The sequence below is a fragment of the Talpa europaea genome (genome assembly GCF_964194135.1).
Source record: "Talpa europaea genome assembly, chromosome: 1".
NCBI lineage: Eukaryota > Metazoa > Chordata > Mammalia > Eulipotyphla > Talpidae > Talpa > Talpa europaea.
Window position 1 is genome coordinate 153634159 of NC_140073.1, and position 23142 is coordinate 153657300.

At 52.0% G+C, this 23142-nt stretch overlaps 1 protein-coding gene across 3 annotated transcripts in view; it reads left to right on the plus strand.

The window, feature by feature from the left end:
* ARMC9 (armadillo repeat containing 9) overlaps positions 1-23142 on the plus strand; it is a gene marked incomplete at both ends in the record, with an annotated part of 110198 nt that overhangs the window by 26580 nt on the left and 60476 nt on the right. For 2 of the 3 annotated variants that reach the window (XM_084239181.1, XM_084239183.1), the window contains 8 exons: positions 1154-1252; positions 8703-8737; positions 12048-12159; positions 14425-14517; positions 17483-17573; positions 19434-19557; positions 21142-21281; positions 22362-22438. In XM_084239181.1, coding sequence (XP_084095307.1) covers positions 1154-1252; positions 8703-8737; positions 12048-12159; positions 14425-14517; positions 17483-17573; positions 19434-19557; positions 21142-21281; positions 22362-22438 — 771 coding nt within the window. The remainder of the gene's footprint in view (positions 1-1153; positions 1253-8702; positions 8738-12047; positions 12160-14424; positions 14518-17482; positions 17574-19433; positions 19558-21141; positions 21282-22361; positions 22439-23142) is intronic. The other variant, XM_084239182.1, reaches the window with a different exon arrangement.

The following is a 23142-nucleotide window of genomic DNA, read 5'->3' on the forward strand; positions in this document are numbered from 1 at the left end:
TAGGGAGATCAAGGGGAGAGGGAGCAGCCTGTTAACATCACCATGTGGAGGGAGGTCACCCCAGGAATCTCCAGGCTGGGGAAGAGTGTGTGCTTCTCCAACAACCAGGCACGTGTAGAGAGACATCTGGAAGGATGCAAAGTTGTTAAAGGCAGTGACCTTTCGGGGTTGGTTTGGGTAGGGGGACGGATGGTCTTGGGGTGAAGTTGTGGCCTCTGTGCATTTTTTAAAAAAAAGTTTTAAAAGATTTTTAAAAATTTATGTATACAAGAACTGGGGTGCAGGCTAGAGGTATGGGGGGGTGAGCGGATTCACCAGAGACAGAGTGGGGAGCAAAACAGGCAGATTGAGTGAAATACACTGAGGGGAGCAGTGGGGAGACAGGAGAGGTCTGCCATGCAGTACGGGTCAGCTCCCTGGCCAGGGATGCCGCAGTGGTTGGCGATAGCTTGATAGCGCCGAGACTTTAACCCCTGTGCCACCCGGGAGGCCCCTTCTGTGCATTTTAAACAAGCATGAATTATTTTGATAAAATGAAAAGAGGAAATATCACACATTATGACACCTAAATCACAGTAGCTTGTGGGAGAAGAAGGAAAGACTGAAGAAGAAGCCACTGTAGAGAGCAGGGAGGGGCGGGCACTCAGCCTCGTGTTGTCAGGCCCTCGGTGATGGATGACAGCCCCTGTCACCCCACCAGAAGCATTTCCCCAGCAACCTGTCACGTAGGAGACGTCCCCCTGTCCCCTGCCCGCCGTGACCTGGATGGGGTAGCCATTCCCCCCTCACTGGACTGATCAGGAGAGCAGGAGGCAGAGCTGTGGTTTTCTCGAGTCACACACAAGAGCCACACGTGCAGATTTGAAGCCCAGCGTTCTTCCCAGCGCGTTGCAGGCACCCAGCGGCTTTATTGCTTGAATTCACAGAAAACAGTCGAGTTTGTTTCACATAGCAAGGGAACCAAGTAGAATCACACAGCGGGTGCTGTTCGGTGATCAGAGCTAGGGTCGGTCAGCATTTTCCATGTCCGCTCAACGCTGTCACCCCAGAGCCCCTGGGAGAGCAAAACTACCCCCTATTTCTTGAGAGGCCAAGCCCGCCTGGTCCCGCTGAGCTGGCTGTGTCCTCATGGCCCGCTGTGCTCTCTCTGCAGATCACTCCCGAGTACCTCCAGAGCGTCTGCGTCCGCCTCTTCAGCAACCAGATGCGGCAGAGCCTGGCGCGCAGCGTGGACTTCACCAGGCCCGGCACGGTGAGGCCCTGGCCCTGTCTGCCCCCAGAGTAGACAGGCCGCTAGGCCCGCGTAAAAGTACCCTCGGGAGGCTGCGTAACAGCTTGGCTTTGGGGGTCGCTCAGCTCCTAGAAGGAAAAGCTGTTTGTGAGACGGAGCAGCTGAAGAAGCCCCGGGCTGGGGGACAGGCCTGTGTGCCTTGCCGGGTGAAGCCCCAGATGGGGCTGGGGCTGGGACATCAGCAACAGATCAGTAGGCGCAGAAGGAAACTAGTTTCTTTTTAAAATGACTGCCCTGTGGGAAGTTGTACGGTCTAAGACAGGAACTCTTTGTGTTTTTTTTTCTTTTTTAGCTTTTTCTTGGAATAATCACAAATTTACAGAAAAGTTACAAAAATAGGACAAACGTTACTCATATACCCCCCAAACGTTACTCATATACCCCCCAAATTCATGGACTGTTGGCGTGTACCCATTTATTTACTTCCTCTCCCTGCACAGTCTGTCTTGTAAGCCATTTGCGGAGAAGTCACATGTGCCCTGCCCTTTCCTCCTGAATACTTCAGCACGGCGTGGATTTCTTACTAGGAATATTCTCTCTCTCTCTCTTTTTTAAAAAATTTATTTATTTATGCATACAAGAGCTGGGGTACAGGTCAGAGATGTGGGGGGTAAGGGGACTCACCAGAGACAGAGTGGGGGACAGAACAGGCCGACTGACTGAAATCCACTGCTGAGGGGAGCAGCGGGCGAGACAGGAGAGGTCTGCTGCGCCATGTGGGTTGCTCCCTGGCCAGCCGGGGATTGGACTCGTGCTGCAGAGGCTGTGGATTGCTTCATAGTGCGGCACTTAACACCTTGTGCCACCAGGGAGGTCCTGGAATATTCTCTTATTATAAATATGGATTCCAGGCTAATTTACATTTTCCATTTTGTCACTTGCACCGTCACTGGCCTATGTGCCACACCTCCCCGCCGACTGTCAGGTGGTGCATGGAGCTGACAAGTCCTTTAACCTCCTTGAATCTTAAATACGTGTCAGTCTTTCTTTGCCTTTCATGACATGGGCCTGAGGAGAATATAGTCCACCCTCCCCTTTAAAAATAGAGCAGCTGACAGCTGAAAGGGTCACTAAAAGCTGCCCTCATGCTTGACGTTTCCTTGTGATTAGCTTCAGGTCTGCATCGCGCACCAGAGGGTGACGCAGGTGATAATGTGTCCTTCTTGGAACATGGGGGACATGGTGTTGAGTTGGGGTTTGCCACCAGGGGCATGAGGACACCAGTATCTCCCGAGGGAGTTTTCACACTTGCCAAACCCATGCCCCTGGTGCCCATACCAGCCCGCTGCCCGGTCCAAAGGCTGAGCAAGTGACAGGTGCATCTGACAGGGTATGGGGGCCAGGTGACCCTGAGGCTTGCGGGGCCACAGCATGGCTTACTTAAGGTTGCGCCTTCATGTTAGGGGCTTCACAGGGGCCTTTTCAGTATTAAAAAAAAAGTATACCCTCCCTCATTCTCAAATAGATTTGAATAACCTCATGATTACAATATGAGAAAACACACACCTGAGAAATGAAAAAAATAGAAACTAAAAAGAAAGAAACTGGTTAGATCACGGAGGAGCAGTAAGTAGATGGTGATCGTGGGGCCAGGGCGAGGGGTGCAGGCCTCCATTTGTGAGAAGGACAGGCTCAGGGGTGCAGGCACAGCTTCTGACTGTTGTCGGCAACCATGCTGTGTGCTCAGGCTGCTGAGAGTCCATCCCGAAGGTTCTCACCACACATAAGAAAGACGGCTCCGTGTGGTATGGGTGTGTTACCCGCCTGGCTGTGTGGTGCTCCCCCAGCGCTGCCTGTCGGCATCACCCCAGTGACACTGGGGCGGGGAGGGAAAGCTTGTGGCTAAAGGAAATGAGAGGAGGAGAAATAAAAGTCAGCCGGGGCTCAGTATTCACTTGGAGAGGGAAGCCCAGTTTGGTTCCGAAATTCCCAGCAGCCTGTGAGGGAAGGATGTGTGAGCAGCTGCTTGGTGCTCTTGTGAGGACAGAGAGGGAACTTATAGCAGTTTCCTGCAGCTAAGACAAGTGCGCTACATTTGCAAGCTAGGAAGTGCAGGGGCAGGAGGACCCCCCAGGAGACAACCCCCACTCCATAGCCACGTTTCAGTGCCCTGATGTTCCCTAGCTGACCCCGTCATTCTCTGGATGTTTTCCAGGTTGGCGTGGCACTCATTTAAATACATGCCTTAAGAGGCTGGGTGGTAAATGACAGTCACATGCTAAAATGGTGGGGTGGGGCGCTCCTCTCGCAGATCTTTATAGAAAGGATGTGATAACGGGGCGAAGAGGAGTGTGTGGAGTCACGGAACTGGGAAGTTTCCTTTTAGATGCATCCGGATTTGGGGACTGAGCCTCCTTTCGTCATCGACTCCAAGTAGCGGCCTTGGAGATACAAGTCCAGACGCTTCCGGGGTGGCGGCATTAAATATGCTAAAGGCCCAAGACTTGCAGTCAGCCTTCTTGTGAGCTGTAAAAACCTGGGGGGAGAGGGATTGGTTGGTAGTCAAGGCCTTGTTCAGGATAGCCACGGGCAATTGTTCAGGAAGCGTTGCTGTGGTGTGTCTTCCTGCTGGGGAGGATTCTTCTAGAAGCTTCCTCATGTGAGGACTATGGCTCTGGCTCCAAGTTCCACGTTTTCAACCCTTGCTTTCGCCCTGATGTGGCTTTCTTAAGTCTTGGCAAGGGGCCTGCCCTTTACCCTCATTTCTACTGCCTTCCCAGAGCCTTTCTGGGCCCAATGCCCTGGGAAGGCGGGGGAGTTGCTCACCAGGCCCCTCTCCCGGGACACCATGCACCAACGCCTGTCACCTGCCTGACTGACCCTGGTGATGCGAGCCTTGACATCTTAGGCCTCAGCCGGCTGGCAGAGCTGCAGTTGGCAGAGGGTGCTGTGCCTTCCGCCCAGACCATCCCCTGAGCTCCACGCCCGGAGGGCTGGGCCTTCCCCCATGAGTATCTTATAGACGCACCACCTTCTCTGGGGCCACACCTAGGCCATCTTTCCCTCCAAACAGATGGTCTCCCCTCCTGTACTTGGACTCTGTGAAAGACTCATCCCAGCACTGGGAGCCCCCCAGGGGGCTTGTTGCAGCCCTGTGCTCAGCAGTCATTGGTTTCCTCCCTCCCTGCCCCCATCTCTGTGGCTTTGTGTTTTCTTAGCCTCTCCTCGCTCTGTCCTGGCGCAAGTGAGATTCCCTAACCCAGCTCCTTCTCCAAGCTCTCGCCTTTGGCTGGCTCCTTCACATGGGAGCTGGAGTGACCCTTCTGGCGGTGGTGTACCTGTTTATGCCTCAGGTTGCAGGAAGAATTGAAGTTATGTACACAGGTGTCCGATCATGTGCTCCCTGGCCTAATGCCTGTCGTGGCCTCAGGTCCAGAGCACTCCACGGGGAGCCACAGCCCTTGCTCCGATGCCTCTCCGGGCTGAGCACCCTTTCCTCTGCAGCCTCCCCGCCTGTGTTACACCCCTGCTTGTGGCGTGCACTACCCCTTTCTCTGCCAGACTGGGCCACGGCTCCCTCCTCCGCCATGTGGCTCTTCAGTGGGTGACTGAGGCTCGTCCTTGCATCTCCCGCTGTGGCTATTTAACCTTGTGAGATATTCGTCTCCTCCAGATGCCTCGCCCAGGGGCCGGCTTCCGCTGTCGCTCACTCCTGCACAGCACAAGTCCACACACTCAGTGTCATACCCATGGGTGCAGGGCCTGGCCTAAGAGGGGCCCAGCCCGAGACGGTGCCCTCCTGCCCCCCGGGGCCTCAGCAGCCACTGTGGGGTCCCTTCTCTGTTCTTTATTTCTTAGCATCCCTGGGCTGACCCACCGGCTGCCACACGCAGAGCAGCATTTCCAAAGAGTGGGCCAGGGGCCCTGATCCCACAGGATTTCCATCCCCTGTTGAACTGCCGATTGAGTAGGGTAGACCCAGGTTATTCACTCACCTCGGCTCAAGAGACTCTGGAGACACCCCACGGCCAGGGCTGCTCACCCCAGCTTCCCCAGCCAGTCTCCAAGCACCTCCTGACCTCACATGTATTAGCAAAGCCTTTGGCCTGCTGTGCTCACCAAGAGTTTCCCTGGCCCTCGTGGACCATGACACTGTATGGTCGGCCCATCCTGTGCACTGCAGGACGGCTTGTGGCCTGCCAGGCTTTCACCCATTCCATACCCAGTAGCACCCATAGTGGTGACAACCAGATGGTCTCCAGACTGTGCTGGGGCAAACTCCAGTCACTAGGGAGAAGGAGAAACAACATCACACAATGTCAGAATGCAGTGGAGGCTGCCCAGGGCTGGGAGAGGAAGGTGAGGTGAAGGCTGAGGCTGGGAGGGGGCGCCCGGGACTGTCTGAGCTGAGCCTTTTGGGATGGGCAGTTAAGGAGACTGGAGGGTGGGCCCAGGCCCAGAGAGTGAGGGCTGTGGGCAGGGCATCTACCCCCACGGGGCATGTCTGAGGAGATGAGTGGGCCTGGGGCAGGGGCAGGAGCAGACTTGGCCCCTTGGCTGGATATGGAGGGAGCTCGGAGCCCGGAGCCCTGGGGTGGAGCAGGGTAAAGAGTGGGCTTTGGAGCCAACTGCCTGGTTTGACCCCTGGGCCAGGACATGACCCTTAGCCTCTGTTTCCTCATCTGAAAATGAGAGTAACAGTGGCTGACAGGGCTAGGGCTAGGGCTAGGGCTAGGGGTACATGCAGAGCTCTGAGGACAGTGTGCCTGGCAGGAAACACTTGGTCACTGTGATTTCTGTCACTGAAGTCTTTTTTTTTTTTTTTTTTTGGAGATGTGTTGGGTTCGGAGGGCGGGGTCCTTGGGTTCACTCTGGGAAAAGCTTCCCCAAAGCTCCCTGTTCAGCGGCACGGAGCAAGTTTCCCAGGTGGGCTTCTCCACGAGACGGAGACGTTAGTTGTATCCAAAAGAGCAGGTTTATTATGAAAAGGGGGAGAAGGAAAGGACACTTGCACGGACACAAGCAGCAGCAAGAGCTGCCCCCAAAGGGACAGGCTTGCTATGAGAGACCTGCGTGGGCACAGCCTGGCCGCCTTGGGAGAAGAGCTGCCTCTGCTGAGGGAGGTCAGGGAAGGGACGCACCAGCAGGGTCACAGGTCACAGGCTGGCAGGAAGGCAGCTGCCCTGCAGAGGGTGCGAGTTGGCGGCTCTGCAAAAGGAGAAGGTTGGTGCAGAGAAGCGCCTGCGTAGGCAGAGGCGGGCAGAAGGGCGGCTGCCGCTAGCCAGAGCAGAGATGGCACCGGTACCATCTTCCTCCACTCCTTGTGGAGTGGTTTATTTTTGTTGATTTCGAACAACTATGTAGAATTTGAAATGGACCAGAGAGTCTACAATGCCCCCCCTCCCCGCACCTCCCCGCGCCCGCAGGTGGTGGGCAGTGATGAAGGCGTGACACACCTCACCTCCTCCTGGCTCCTTCACAGCGAGGGGCCCATTCCCTCAGCGCAGCTCCGCTGTTTTTGTAACTTGTTGCATGAAAATCTCAATCATGTTGAACGTGCTGGCTCTTCTCATGCGAGGGCCAGTTATTGCTTTTCAGTTAATTCCTTCACTGGGCCAATAAAACGATGTAGTTGATTAACAAAAGAGAATTAGAATTTTGAAAGAGAAAACAATTTTAACTATGAAAAAGGGAGTTTTGGTGGATTTTCTTTGTGGCGATATGAGTTTGCCAAGATCACTGACTTAAAAATAATCTCTGTTGATGTCTCTCTTATGTTAATAATTCAACAGAGCCATGTCTTCCTTTGCCTCACCTTGTCTTCTTAATGTATGTAATTGAGATGACATTTCAAACTTACGTGCTGAACTCCTTACTACTTAGTGTCAGTCGGAGGAATGGAGAGGTAATTCCCTTAATTAAGAAAATCAAGAGTTAAAAAAAATAAAGGCATACCTGGTCACGAGCCGTTTGAAAGCGAAGGGAGTGTCTTTGTGGTCTGTGAGTACTGCAGGGGACAGCCATAGCGGACGAGGCCTCTGCCAGGGCAGGCATATTATGTTTACTTATCAAACCAGTCAAGGATTCTGAAGTGACCTCGTCTGGAAGTCAGTCTTCATTCATTCAACAAATGTTGCTGGAGGGCCTCCTGTGTCCAGGCGCTGTGCCAGGTGCTGGGCCCGAGGGCTCTCAGCCTCTGGACCTCAGTGTCTGATGCAGGAGAAAGGCAGAAATAATTGTAAAATGCTGCCGTGCCCCATTTGATTGCAGATGGTGCAGATTTTGCACACAAGGGACCTGTGGCAGCCTGTGTCTCTTGGTGCCGTTTCTAACCTCGTGGGCTCACGTGTCCCTGTGTCGTGTCCGGCATCATGCACTTCATAGACTGCAGTGTGAACATGACCCCGACACGCACTGGGAAACCAGTCTGAGCGACCGTTGGCGGCCTGGAGCCAAACCCGCTGTGTCTCTGATATAGGCCTCTGTCACCGTAGCTTAATACGATACAGTTCTGGATGACGTTCTGTGTGAGGACGTGGTGACGTGGGAGGGACAGGACCACTGCAGGAACCTTCTCCACAGATGCTGAGATTCCCTCTCTTCTCTGCTTACTTTATTCTCATGGAATTTTTGAAACTGATCCCAAACATTTTATTTTACAGATAAATAATCCAATCTATATCTCTAACAGATTAGGGCTTTGAAAAACAAACAAAAACTAATCACACGGCAGGGACAGGTAGCACTGATTCCTTTGCATCGTGTAATAAAATCGGTGCAGCCCAAAGTCACACTTCCCTGATTTTCTCAAACGATGGTTTTACAGTTGGTGTGAGTTGTCAAAATAGGTGGCACACGTGTGTTTGGCTGTTGTTTCTCAAGTCCATTTTATGCTTTCTACAGCATTGCCTGTAGTAGGAAAAAAAATTGAATAACTGGGACAATAGTCATGTCCATTAAGTAGGCAATGGGTTGGTCTATCACCAGGATTAAAGGGGAACGGGTGGGAGGGGTTGTTCATTTCTCCATCAACACCCCTATAGTCGTTGACTTGTACAAAGCAAGTGTTATTTTTATACCCAGAGAGAAACTCTGAATGAAGATGGAGCCAGGATAACTGAACCGCTTCCACTGCTGTGCTCCTCGTGAGGTCTTTGATGAGGCAGTTCCCCTGGGAATTTGGTCAGGATCCCCCCCTGGTTTTTTTTTTTTTTTTAATAGAGTCTTACTTGGTATGGGGTAGCAGTGAGCCGGGGCGGGGGGTGGGGGGGTGGCCTGGAAAGTGCATCAGGGGTTATTGCCTAACATCTTGGGCCAGTTTCTGAATCATACACGACTATGGCTGGAGAATCCTGGTCCGTCCCAAACTGGGCACAGATCTGTTGGTTCTGTGCTGTGTTGGTGACATGGGACTGAAGCATCACTGTCTGCGTGTAACACGGTCTGTTTTCTTCTGTCCCTCTCCCCGCAGGCTTCCACCATGCTAAGAGCCTCATTGGCACCTGTGTAAGTAATTGCTCTTAGGAATCACTGCTCAGGAGAATTCCAAGCAGCTCCAGTCAGCGCACCTCTTAGCAGCCTAGCTTGAGGGAATGCCTTTGAGCACCTAGAGCTCGGTGTGGCTATTGGAGAAAATAACACCAATTTTATTTTTTTTTATTTTATTTTAAGATTTATTTATTTATTTATTTATACAAGCACTGGGTACAGTCAGAAGTGCGGGAGGGAGGGTGAGAGAACTCACCAGAGCCAGAGCGGGGAGCAGAGCAGGCAGAAGGACCAAAGCACACTGCTGAGGGGAGCAGCGGGCGGCAGGAGAGGTCTGCGCGCCATGTGGGACCCTCCTCCGATGGCTGGGGAGGAGCCAGGGATCGAACTGGCACTACAGAGGCTGCGGGCAGCTTTGCAACCCAGCGCTCAACCGCTGCGCCACCGGGAAGGCCCTCCAATTTTAAGTAATGTTGCTCAGCTAGAAGTATCTTTTAACATTTACTCGATTTTGGAGAGGTGGCATCAAATGGAAAAAGCTGTTGAATTGTTCCTGTGCTACTCTAGAGAAATCATTTTAATCCGTTGTCCCAGAGCACAGCACAGCACTGCAGAGGCCTAATTTTATGCTCCCTGCTGGTCCACATGGGGACCAGGACCACAGGCAGCTTTTGTACACCTAAGCATTCCTGTCCAGATTTGAGGGGTGTCACCCAGGAGGGCATCCAGGGCACGGGAAACTCATCAGGTGTGAGGTTGCAGAAGCAAGGAAGTTGAGAACCTTTGTTTGAACCAGAGGACTTGGGTGGGTTCTGGGAGCCTCTGAGCCAGCCATGATGGGGAAGGATTTGCTATGAGAATATTCAGAACCAAGAGAGATGCCACACCCTTCCCTCTGCTCCACCTACGTCCGAGGCTGGCCTGCACTTCATTCTCTCCCGGGGCCAGGGCGGCTCTGTGAGGTAACACTCTCGAGCCCAGACTGCCCAGGTTAAAATCCCACCTCTGACACTGGCTCTCGCACCCTGGACATCTTTGATAGCCTCTCTGTGCCTCAGTTTCCTCACTTGTAAAGTGAGAATAGTCATAGTAGCTTGACTGCTAGATTATTGTGGGGACAAAAAGAGTTAATATGTAGAAAGCACTTAGTACAGTGTCTCGCACTTCAACTGTTGGGAAGTTTGTCATTGTCCTTCCCAGTGACAGAGGAGGCGGGGTCACTGCAGAGAGTAAAAGGGCCAGGGGAGGACGGAGTAGATGGTGTGATAGTCTCCTGGGCAGCGGGAGAGTGGATAGACCACACACAGGGGTTGCAGAGCAACTTAGATGGTGATATTGCCACTGTTGGAGAGGGTAATGGCCCAAATATGGCATTTTCCTCCTCTTCAGTAGAAGATTATCAGAACATTATCAAATTTGGCTTTACAGTTGGAACTTATTTTTTAATCTAGAGCAAGAGCTTGTTTAAATTTTAAATTATTTTTTTATTTTGAAATAATTTGAGTTGCAAAAATAGTACAAAGAACTCCCCCTATCCTTCGCCCAAGATCCCCCAGTGTTAATATTTTATGCAAGGCAAGTAGAATCATTAAACTCAAAATCCTAGTGTCTATACAGTTACCTGATCTGCAGACCCGATTCCTGCTTTCCCGACTGGCTCTGCTCCGGCAGGCAGCCCAGAACCACGCACAGCCTGAGTGTCAGCCCCCAATCTCCTCTGATCCACCTCTCCCGGTCTTTCATGGCCTCGACATTTTTAAAGAATACCGGCCAGTTATTAATATGGGGTTGTCGGAAAAGCCATGGCGCGTTTTTTCAAAGAATAAACATGTCATGACTTTTCCGACGACCCAATAATTGGCAATTTAGTGTCTGCTTCAGGAGGAAACACTCAAAGGAAGTGGGTTTATCATTGGTGTAAAAAACACATGAAAACAGGAGATTTCATCTGTTGCCACCTTTTCTTGCCATTTCTTCCAGACCCTCTAAAAGGATCTCATTTTGTCTTTTAAAACCAACATTAAAAATAGTTTGTAATTTTTTTACTACATCATAGGAGCTCATTACAGAAAAGTTAACGCTGAGAAACATAAGGAGAAAATGTAAGCTACACCTCGGAGGTGTTATCGCAGTTTCCACCCCACCCTAAAAACAAGCCAAACCTCCTATCTTTCATCTTTTCACCTAACACTTCATAAAATCCCATTTACTGTTGTGCAGGGACTATTACTTGGTCAAGATTATTTCCAAGTAAGGTAACCAAGAGCAAAAACATGCTTCTTCTCATATCGTGCAGGTCAAGAGGGGGGGTGTCCCTGTGAGGCAGGTGTAGCTCAACGTGCAAATCTCCTCAGGGGGCTCCCCCACTCTTGACCTGCACAGTATTAGAAGGAGCATGTTTTTGCTCTTGGTTTTCTTATTTTGAAATAATTACAGATTTGCAGGCGGTTAGGCTGCAGCCTCCTCACTGGTGGCGTCTCCACACTGGAACCAACAATGACACAGGGCCGTGAACAGGCCGCGGAGCTCACAGCTCCCCACACGTGCCCGTCTCCTCCCCTATAAAGCAACAAAACCAAGCGGGAAGGCCTTTGATTTAGCGACAGGAATCTGAGGTGGCTCCTTTGTTTCTGACTGGCCAAGGGCAGGTGTTGGCCCTTCGCACTGGGTCGAGCTCTCAGCAGAGGCCTCTCTTAGCTGGAATGACATCCCCGAGGCCTGTGACTGGGCGTCCCCTGAAGAGGGTTTGCAGGGCGGGCTATACCTGCCTCACAGGGACCGCCCCCCCCCAACTCCTTACCTTAGAGGGTTGTGTGCCGCGCCCTGGCCCCAGGCCTGTCCCTCACATGCCCCCAATCAGGTCCCCAGGCTCGGAGGCTCAGTGGCTTCACATTGTTAGGTAGACCTCTCCCTTGGGGCCTCCCGAGGCTGGCAGTCCCTGGGCTTTGTGCAGCATTCTAAATAGAACTCAGGAAGTCACAGTGGCTCCAAGTGACCTCGTCCCTGTCATATGGAGCCCTGGCCTTATGTGAATGCAGCGCGTCCAGCCCTGTTTAGGGAAAGACCCTCAGCTGAGGAAAAATGTCATGAAAAGCCCTCATATGTACAACCCAAGTGGCAGGGCTTTGCCCCGAAGCTGCAGCGGGGAGCCCGGAACCCAGCCCTGACTATGGAAGCCTTGAGTGCACTCCAGAGCACAGAGGAAACAGCTGGGCCCCTGCTGGTCGTTCAGTCAGGGCAGCTCCGGGTAGGGCCTCGCTCCTCAGGAGGCTTAGTGAGCGTGCCCTTCTGCCCTCTCCTTTCTCTTTGAACTCGTGTTGCTGAGCAGGAAGCTGAAGGATGTGCCATTACTGCCCTCCTTGGATTATGAGAAGCTGAAGAAGGATCTGCTCTCCGGGAGTGACCGCTTGAAAGCCTTCCTGTTGCAGGCTCTGCGCTGGGTACGTGCCTTACCCTCCACCTTCAGAAGTCAGCCGTGCTGGTTTTCCTGGCTGGCTGCCATGCGGGTACCTTGTCACTCACCTCCTAAGTATCTTTCCTCCTCCTGCTGCTGACACCAAGAGCTGAAGTTAAAACGGCTTTTGCAGATCCCCCGCGGTACCCTCATCCTTGCCATTGGCTTTGCTCGGTAACTGGATAACTGGACACATGCAGCGTCCAAGCCCAGGCCATGCTGATCACCTGGTCTTTGCAGGCCATGGGCCGCGCTGGCTCCTGGCCAGCAGGGCACCTCTAGGGGGACACGAAGACCCTATGTCCTGCCACAGGGCAGACAGCAAGGGTGAAACCTGTCAGCCAGGCTTTAAGGCAAATGGCACTCAGTTGTCGCTTTTCTGACCAGGTCCACAGTTTAAACCACTCACAGTTTAAATCAGTGGTTCTCAGGCTTTTTCGCCTCAGACCCCTTCATTCTCTCAACCTGAGGACCCCAAAGAGCTTTAGTTTCTGTGACTTTTTTTCTGTCTGTTTACAGTATTAGAAATGAAAACTGAGAACACTTTACATACACATTTTAACTATATAAAATATAATTTAATATATCACAGATGATAATAACATGAAAATGTAAGTATCTGTTTAACTCATTTGAGATGAGCAATGCTAAACCCAGCACATAACATAGATCACATTTTTATAAGAAATAACTATTTTCCAAACTCTCGAAAAACATGAGAAAAATGCCGTTGCTTTTCGTTTTTGCAAGTTTCTGTCAAGTCTGGCTTCCTGGACGAAGCTGGGGCTCCTACCTGCTTCTGCGTTCCCTGTCACGCCATCACACTTCCCATAGCCTCTGGGATGGGTCGTGAAAATAAGAGTGACCCAGCAGATCCCCTGAAAGAATTCTGGGGTTCCCCAGGCAGCACGTGGAGAACTGCTGGCCTACGCCAACAGTGGGTGACTCTTTAACTTTCACCCCTTCACGATCCCAGGATTTCAGGTATCTAGGCGTCCAAATGCCTTTCAGCACTTTCCCCATCTCTGGATAGAGAAAGGAGTCCCCCCGTACTTCCGAAGGCCCTAGGCCTTCCTGGAACCTGGTTTTGAGCGGTTTTGAGGAGCGCTCAGAGATGGCATCCAGGTTCAGCAGAGGCCTGGGTCCTTCGTGAGGCAGCTCTGTCTTGTTTGAGCTGCATGTTGGGCTGAGTGGGGCAGCCACCCTCCCGCTCCCGTCAGCAGACCAAGCGCTTCCTCTCAGTGCAGGCGACTGAGCCGTTTGGAGAGAGACGTGTTCCTGTACAGATTGGGTGACATCGTCAGAATAACCAGGAAAAACAAGTTTCCTATGATTTTGTCTGTCCCCGTCCAGCGCCCCAGCCTCTCCCCTCCACCCTGCTCTGTGCCTGCCCTGGCCTCAGTGTGCACGACAAAGGTGGCAGCTGCCAGATGAGACCCTCCTGGCACCACCACCTCTGGTGTACCCTCTTCCTTGTCAGCAACACCTGCTCGGGAGACCCCTCCCTTGCAGTTCTGGGGGTCTGCTGTGCTCCCATCTCCCTACACTGCTCTGTACACCGACGCTGCTCTTCAGCAGGGCCTGTACGCTCGGCCCTTTGTCTAGTCAGATTTTCCCAGAAGAGCAAGGACATTCACTCACGTTAATTACACAGCTTTCAGGTGGCGTAACTCAGGCTGCACAGCATGTGCTGACGCAGGCTCCCACTCGATTTTCTTCTAGCCCCGTGGATGTCAACTAGATTCTTAACAGGCCTATGGCTTGTCAAAACCTATAGACTCTGCCCCAACCACCTCTTACACACACGGGTGCAGACACACACACACACACACACACACACAGTGTTGCTGAGCCTGTCCTTGTTGGAGAAAGTCTCATCTGTTGGCACGGCCCTCCTTCAGGGCCCGCTCCTGTCTACCCTGCGCCTCCCTGAGCTGGGCCCTCCTCCACCCCACACACCCAGGCCTCTGCTCCTCCTCCAAGGGCCAAGTCTTGAGCCCCAGGCACTGGAGAGCGCCCCCTTCTGCACTCACTACCCAGGCATTTGGTCATTTCCCTGCTCTGGTGACTTCGTAAGTTGACTCCAGCCTCCCCTCTGTCCCTTGAGGAGGCACACTGGCAGTTCCTGGTCAGCTGACTGGTTGGCTGGTGTAACCAGGTCTGTTAAATGGGTAGTCGTGGAACTGCCGTTTCAAACAGCCCCACTGTGCTAAGACTTCGGTCTGATCACTCTTGTTTTCCTTCATCCCAGCGCTTGACCACGTCCCACCCCGGAGAGCAGCGGGAGACGGTGCTGCAGGCCTACATCAGCAATGACCTCTTGGACTGTCAGAGCCACAGCCAGGTGGGTGGGACGCGGTCGGGGCACGGCGGGGCCTTCATTCCCAAGGAATGAGCTTGGCCGGCCCGGCGGCTTCTACGTGTATTCTCAGCACAGTGACCGTATGTCAGCCTGGAGCTTGTGTGAGCTAGTGAGGTCTGCTCATCACCCACCTCTCACTTCCAGTAAAGTGCCCTGGCCTGGCCAGTTGGGATGGGTGGGCTCCACGTTGCAGCCCTCTCTGCCCTTTTCATTTTTCTCAGATTTACACACACACACACACACACACACACACACACACACATTTTTCTCACCCCACACTCACCACCTGAAACACCAAGCGTGACTCATGAGGAGCGAAGTCGGTAGCAAGCCGTTCACAGCTTCATCTGGGCCTGACTTAAAATGCTTTTCCAGGAACTTGTGAGAGCTGAGGACCAGGCAGGCCTGCGATGCAGTGGGAAAAGTGCGGGTTTTGGGGGGAGATGGTGGTGGCACGCCCCTCCCTGCCACCACGGCCAGGTGGCCTTGAGCAGGGCCTCCTGAGCTGTGGGCTGACTGTAGGCAGCCGAGCCAGGACCTCACTTTAGTCACGATCTAGACCAAAAAACTTGAATCAAATTAGATCAAGTTGCCGTGAACTGAATTTTCATTTTTAACTGGTCGTTTGGACATCTTGGAGCTACTGTGATGTCGTTTTCCACATTTCACACCTTTACCGGTCTCATACTTACACACACATTTATGCAAAGACACGACTCCTTATATCTAAGGAATTTTGTTTTATTGTCCAGAATAGATTTTAGTTATGAAATACATGATTCACACAGATGAGTGTAGAAAACAGGAATATTTTAAAGAATAATTATAAACAGATCGCTGATGTTATGAAAAAATAGAGACCAGGAACTTGGAAGCTTCTAGATTATACCCCCTTTCCTTTTAGCAAGAGGTAACCACCCTCCTGACTTACTTTTAAACTGTGGTAAAATACACAGAACATAAAATGTACCGTCTTCACCATCTTTAAGGGTTTGGTTTTAGTGGTATTCATCACACTTAGCATTGTTGTGCATCCCGTCTCCAGAACTCTGTCCTGCAAGACTGAAACTCTGTACCCATTAACTGAGAACTCTCATTGCCCCTTCCCCACCCCTGCCACCACCCTGCTTTCTGTCCCTGAATCTGGCTGCCCCGGGTACCTCATGTCCATGGAATCATACAGCGTTAGTCTTTTGGTGACTTGTTATGCTTAGCACAGCGTCCTCAAGGTTCATCCGCGTTGCAGTGCGCGTCAGAGGTGGAATGTTTCTTTGGGTGTGTGGACCACATCTGGGCCCCCAGTCATTCGTCAGTGGCCGCTGGGATGCTTCTGCCTCTTGGCTGCTGTGAATAGTGCCGTGTTGAATGTGGCGGACACATCCCGGCCTGTGTTAGTCGTCCCCTGGCTTTTTCCAGTTTCCCCATCTGTGTGTGTGCCCGAAATAATAAAGGGCTTGATTTTGTGCTCGCTGAACTGCGGGCACAGACCCTGCCCTGCAAGGAAGGGACTCTGTTCCCGTGACAGAGGACGACACCCAGGAGAGAAGGACGTGAACTCCCAGGTCATAGCCAGACGCAGCCGCCTGCACGCTCGCTCCTCTCTGGAGCAGTGGTGGTGAAGGTGGAAGAACCCGGCAGAGCATATGGCATGTGCAGGGCCGAAGGGTCAGTCAGGGCCGAAGGGTCAGTCAGGTTGCAGAATCTGTGGCCAAGGGCACCGGCAACTGCTGTTGCTGGAGGGAAAGGGGGTGTAATCTAGAAGCTTCCAAGTTCCTGGTCTCTATTTCTTCACAATATCAGCAATCTGCTTATTTTAGCTTTTAGACTCACCTGGTCTCGTTCTCAGGCGCTGATCACTTGAGACACTTCTATGGGGGCAAGAAACTGTCTACAGGCGATCCTCACAGCAGGACGGAAGGGGGCTCCGGAATTTTATCAGTACAAGGTCAAGGCTGTCCCAGCACAGACGAGAGTTGGGCTCACCTTTCCCCTGTGTGTTGAATTCTGTTCAAAAATATGTGTGTGTGTGTGAGGGTAGGGCCTGTAGACCTAGCACCGCACCCCGGGGGGCCCAGGTGGCCGTCTGCTAGGGACCTCTGATTTCAGAATCCCCAGTTCTCTCCCCTCCCGACTATCCTTTCCCTCTGAGGAGCACCCTCCAGTCTGCCTCAAGGGTGAGGGGCCGGCTGCAGTGTGCTGAGCCTGGTAGGGGCAGAGGACAGGGTGCTCTGCTCAGCGTTCATCTCCCCTCTTGCTGTAGCACTGCACTCACCTGGCCCCCGTCCTTTGTCACCCTTAGTGTGACCCACAGAAGAGAACACCCCAGACGTGTGGGCGGTTCCAAGAGGATGGTGCTGAGGCGCCTGAGGGGGACCCAGCTGCGTCTGTAACCACGCGCGCTCACTCTTCTTTGTTCTCGCCAATCCACCAGCCTTTTGAGGCCAGTGATGTAACCTGGATCTCTCATCGCCATTGCTGCCTTGGGATCTGGCTTTCTCGAGTCGGCCGCATCTGTTAGCATCTGCATCGCTGACTGCGAGATTGAGTTGTTCCAGTTGCTTGTCTGTCCTCTGTCCTGGGGGGCGTTCGCGGGGCTCAGACACCCACTGCCTGTAGCCGCAGGATGCCGGGAGGCAGCAGTTTCAGGTGTGCGGGTTGGATGTTGTTCTAAGCTGGGAAAACAGCAGCAGCAGCAAACAGCGCTGCTGCTTCTGTGTGAGTCGCCTTCCCAGGGCCCATGTCACCGAGTCTCTTAAAAGTCCGAATAACTCTTCTGGCCAGTCTCGTAAAACACCCACTGGAAATCAAGCTCTCCACACAGTTCCCTTGGCTGTTGTCTGTCTCTGTCACTTGTAATGAATTCAGAAGAGATCACCAGGCCACAGAGGAGATGTTTCTCTCTCGCTCCCCTGAGCCTCACTGGTTTCCCTTTTGCTGTCCCCCACAGAAGAGCGTGCTCCAGCTGCTGCACTCCAAGAGCGAGGTGGTGCGGCAGTACATGGCCCGGCTCCTCAACGCCTTCGCGTCCCTGGCGGAAGGTAAGATGGCAGCTTCCTTCCAGGGAGGAGCTGGGTCTGCCGATGTGATTTTTTTTCCCCCCTCTGAAAATGGACATTCCTCTCCCAGCTTCTTAGAAATGATATGTGTGTCCACCATTTATTAATGTCTCTAGGTCCTTTGTGAAAATTATTGTCGTATTTCTGTAGTTTACATCAGGGTGATTGTTTATGGTTTTGGAGTCTTTTTTTTTTTTTAAATATGTATTTATTTGTGCATACAAGAACTGGGGAATAGGCCAGAGGTGTGGGGTGGGGGTGAGAGGATCCACAGAGACAGAGTGGGGAACAGAACAGGCAGACTGACTGAAATACACTGCTGAGGGGAGCAGCGGGGAGACAGGAGAGGTCTGCTACGCCGTGTGGGTCAGCTCCCCGACCGGGGATTGAACTCATGCTGCAGCGGCTATGGATAGCTTCATAGTGCTGCGTCTTAACCCCTTGTGCCATCAGGGAGGCAAGCCTCCTGGTTTTGTAAGTTGGGATTGCTTTCAGGTATGTAACTGGTGATGCCTTTCTTGAGCTTTGTATTTCAGGTAAAATAAGATCAGCAAAACAATTGAAGCTGATCTCAACAAGCATTGCACCATTTCCTCGACAGTCTGTAACTCCTTAAATTAAGAGGATTTGAAAATTGCAAAGATAGCCTGCCGTCATAACTGAAAGAAATCAAGATGAATTCACAAAGTGCTGTTTTAGTCCATAGGTTCTCATTAGTTTGAGCTCATTTTTTCCCAAGTTGAGATATAGTTGACATTTAACATTTGTTTCAATTTACAGGGTGATTTAGTTTGTATATATTGTGAAAGGATCCCCACAGTAGGGCTATTTCACATCGCCCCACTGAGCTTTGTCACATGACTAGAGAGAGTTTTCAGATTAAGAATATATGCTAGTCCCAAAGTTTGTTGATTCGCTCATCTGCTCATTCTTCCATCCATGTAGCTACATCGAAGTAAGTGGCATTTATTAAGCCAGGGGGCGTGCCCGGAACCATTCATATAATTCTATGGAAATTTATGGCTGAATCAGCTTTGTCTGTATCAAGACACAAGGCCACAATAGCCCAGTTACGATTCGAGGCTTGTTATAGGCTCCCAGGCATGGCTGCCAACTTCATCTCCCGGCCGTGGGCTTGTCTAGAAGGAGAAGGAAGGAGGCCAGAGAGCGTTACTTGGCTGCCTCTGTTGTAAACTCTGAGAGGCTTAACCCATGTATTCCCCTCCCCCTCTCCTTGCAGATGTGACTTAGGGGTTCAAGATTGCAGGTAAACAAAAGATACCATTCCCCACAAGAACACAGCAAGGACAAGATGAGTGGTCGGTTGAGATGACAAGAAGAGTGGTCTTTGTTCATTAAATAGATGATTGAATAAAACCAAGTTTGCAGAAGAAAATAGCTCTTAAGACTTTTATTTTTTTATTTTTTTAAACTTTTTTTTAAAGATTTATTGGTTTATTTATGCAAGCACTGGGTACAGTCAGAAGCGCGGGAGGGTGAGAGGATTCACCAGAGCCAGAGCGGGGAGCAGAGCAGGCAGAAGGACCGAAGGACACTGCTGAGGGGAGCAGCGGGCGGCAGGAGAGGTCTGCGCGCCATGGGGGACCCTCCTCCGGTGGCCGGGGAGCAGCCGGGGATCGAACCGGCCCTGCAGAGGCTGCGGGCAGCTTCGCAACCCAGCGCTCAACCGCTGCGCCACCGGGGGAGGCCCTTAAGACTTTTAAAACATAAAATTACCCAGATGCTGCATGTGTTACATGTGAAGTCTTCATGGAAAGTGGCTTTGAAGTATGAACTTAACTCAGATGAATCTTTGACACGCTCATCTCTGCGTGTTTCCAGGTCGCCTCTACCTCGCTCAGGACGCTAAGGTGCTGCGGATGCTGGAGGAGAGGCTGAAGGAGGAGGACAAGGACGTGGTCACCCGGGAGAACGTCCTTGGGGCCTTGCAGAAGTTCAGCCTCAGGTGCGGTGTAGAGGCGCTTGGTCCTTCCATGCTGCCAGACGGCGCTCCATCCCGCGGCGGGCCCCCGCTTTGCTGTCCACTCGCTTGTCAGTTAGGAATATTTGGGGTGTTGCCCCTTTTCGGCTACTATGAATGATGGGGCCAGCAACACTCGTGTCCAAGTCTGTGTGTGGACGTCCGTCTTCCTGCTTCCCGGGCGGTGTCTGGGACGCTCACGGCCACCCACCCTCTCTCTGACTTAGTGAGAATTCCAGTGCTTCGGGCCTTTGGCTCCTTCTCACTGTCCCCCATGGCTGACACTTTCCTCCTGTCGGCTGTGGTCGCCATTTCACCAGTCTCCTCAGTAACCTGACGCCCGCGCGTGACACATTCCGGAGCGTGTGTGCTTAGTGGGGAGAGGGCTGGGCCCTGAGTTCCTACTATTGCCAGGTCCCTGTTGGTGGAAATTTCTTGTTCTAACGTATGAGCGGAAGGGAACTGTACGTAATCTCTACAGTTAACACTTCCGCGGGTGGCCTGAACGCACCATTTCTGTTTATCATGGCAACTCAGTTTGATGCGGGCTGTATTTGGAAATGTTTTAGAAATTCGGTAACTGTAATTAAGGAACAGAGATAAGATATGGTGAAGAAACACTTCTTTCTGGAAAGGTGGCTGTTTCTGCCAGTTTTTTCTTTTCTTCCAAACGGTGATTTAATCTCTTCTCTTCTGGGAACCTGCTTAATGTGTTTCCCAGGGTCCTGCGCTGAATTGGAAGCAGCCAGGTTTACCAAGAAAGCAGTGTCAGTGGTGTTCTCCTAAGTTCTAGTGCGGTCAGGTGGGTGCAGCGCCTCAGAGCAGCATGGCAGGCTCAGTCTGGGGGTCTCCTGTCGCCTGCTAATTGAGGGGGTGTGCAGCAGTGATTCCTCCATGGGGTCTGGGTTTTCAGATAACTTCTTGTGGTGATGCCACCCGAGTCCATCCGCTCCCTAGGGCATCACGATGCTCCGCGCCAGAGCGCACTGATGAGGCACTGGATTTCTGACATTTATACCTGGGCTTCAGGAATAAAATAATTCCATGTAAATAATTCCATATAAATTGTATTACCCAGGTCATTAAGCTACCCTTAATTTGTAGGGAGCTGAATCATAATTAGGAGCGGATTGTTTGCTTTTGTTTCTCTTGATTTCTGTACAGTTCAGTGTACCTAAGCTGGATTATATAGATTAGAATTTAGTAAAAATCTGCTTTCCCATGAACTATTCTGTGGCTGCTTCCTGGGCTCAGTAGCCTAAGAACTATCAAACAATATTTGTTACATATTTAAAGTAACATTTTACTTACTGCTTATTTTGAATATTGACAAGGAAACTTCCAAAGTGGGCAGCCTTCTTACTGCCTTGTCCTTTCTTAAGCCCTTAATGATATCCCCGAAAGGAAAGAATTTGTGGTTGTAGTTTATGGTCTAACAATTAACTACTCCTCAAGCCTGCGTTTTCTGTGCAGTGTAGCCGTGTTCACATGCTTCCCCATTGCTGTGGCCCCTGCGCGAGCCGTTGCTGGCCAGCGCTCATTTACCTGCGGGCTGTCATTGCGTCCCAGGCGCCCGCTGCAGACGGCGATGATCCAAGACGGCCTTATCTTCTGGCTGATCGATCTCCTGAAGGAGCCTGACTGCCTGTCCGACTACACGCTGGAGTACGCCGTGGCCTTACTCATGAACCTCTGCCTCCGGGGCGCAGGTGCGGTCTTCTCAGCTCTGACCCCCCCACCCCCAGGTGCTGTGGGGGAGGGGAGAGCCCGCCCCTCCTCTGGCTGTGCAAGGAGCCTGGTGTGGCCTCCTTTAGTGTCCCTCTGGGAAAGCTGCAGACAGAAGGAGAGTGTCGAGCATTTCCAAGTACAGTTAAAGCTGTTGAATCACTGACACCAAAATACCATTCTGGCTTCGGAAAGAATATTTTATGTACACGTAGTGCTCACATCAAGAGGAAATGCGTTTACACTCTTCTTCCTCTTCACGGCATTGGTGGAAGATAGGAAGTTGGGCAGGCTGAAGATTCAATAGGACGAGGCTGGTGGCAGGGCAAGGATATTAAACTACGCTCCCTGCTCTCAGCCACTGCGTCTCCCCATCTCCCTTCCACCTGCAGATCAGGGTTCTCACAGGGGCTCACAAGTCCCTGGTCTCCTTGACCTTTAAAGGTGTGATTTTAGCACTTCTGCAGCTTCCGTCCCACTTCTGTGACCTGTTACCTGTGTGAGGGAGGTGTCTTTAGAAGCGGTGCCGGTTCAGCCTGTGGCTTCCTTGATCTGAGAGGCCTGTTGGTGTTGGGAAGAAGCAGCACCTGGACATGTAGCTCAGGGGTATCTCTTCGAAGCTTCTTCACCCTCAGATGCTTAGTCACATTGACAGGAAATAGCTATTCTTTCAGTCTTCTCTTTTCACAAGCAGCACATGCAGAAGCATCTATCAGATTATAATCCACTTTTCTTAATTCCACGGTCTGCTGGAATCTCCACCAGAGTGTCTGGTTTCTAGGACGGTGCCGCATGCACCTGCAGGGTGAGCTTTTTCCCCATCTCGAGGAGTTCTGGGCCTGCCCCATGCCAGCTCTCAGTGCCAGGCCATTCCGAGCTAAATCTGCATGTCCCTTGGAGGCAGGTGTTAGGAATCCCCATTTAAAAGAGGCAGAAACGGGTTCAGTGATTCACCAAGTTCACAGCTCCTAAGTAGAGGAACCCAGATCTCTCTCCCTGTCTGCCCAACTTGAGGCTGCTGAGTTAGACATGTCATGCTTTGTTTTACTGTTTCTGTCCTACAGGGAAGAACATGTGTGCCAAGGTGGCAGGCCTCGTGCTGAAAGTTCTTTCGGATCTGCTCGGTCACGAGAACCACGAGGTACTTAGCACCGCTGGCCCTGGGCGGGGTGGAAGCTGGAAGCTGCTTCCACTCTTTTCTGATTTCGGTCCTGGAGCTCGGAAGCAGGGTTTGTCCTCTGCTCCCCGCCGACCAGCCCCCTGCCATCACTGGCCTGTGCCGGGCCGCTTTTCTCCTCCTCCTCTGCCCCTCCTCAAGCCTCTCCCCAGTGACATCCTCCGTGTCTTTCCTATATGTCTGTGGTCGTGCATGTTGCCTGGAAACATGCATCAGTGTGAGTGTTTAATTTTTAGGCAACATTGCACCCCAGGTCCCATTCTTTTATGGTCATTTTCCACAGTGTTTTTAGGACCTTTCTCTGTCCTTCTACATCATTAATTTTCACGACTTCAAAGCGTCCCCTCATGTGCCCCTCCCTGTCTATTTACCCAGACCTCCAGGGATGTCCACTCTGGTGTCTCAACTCTCTGCTGCCCCAGGGGTCTGTGGTGCAATGGCGGCGTCTGACCCATGGGGCCCATTTACAGCTTCCCTGGGGCACCCGGCGCTCAGCACTGCCCCCTCACCCCACGTCAGCTGTGGGTCTTGCCAAGCGGCCACAACGACTTCTGCCCTCATGAGAGTCCACCCCAACACTGGTGTGATTTTCTAAGTTTTCTAGCCATTTTTTAAGTAGAGGCCTGGCTGAACTCAGTAACCAAAACTCACACACAGAATGATATTGC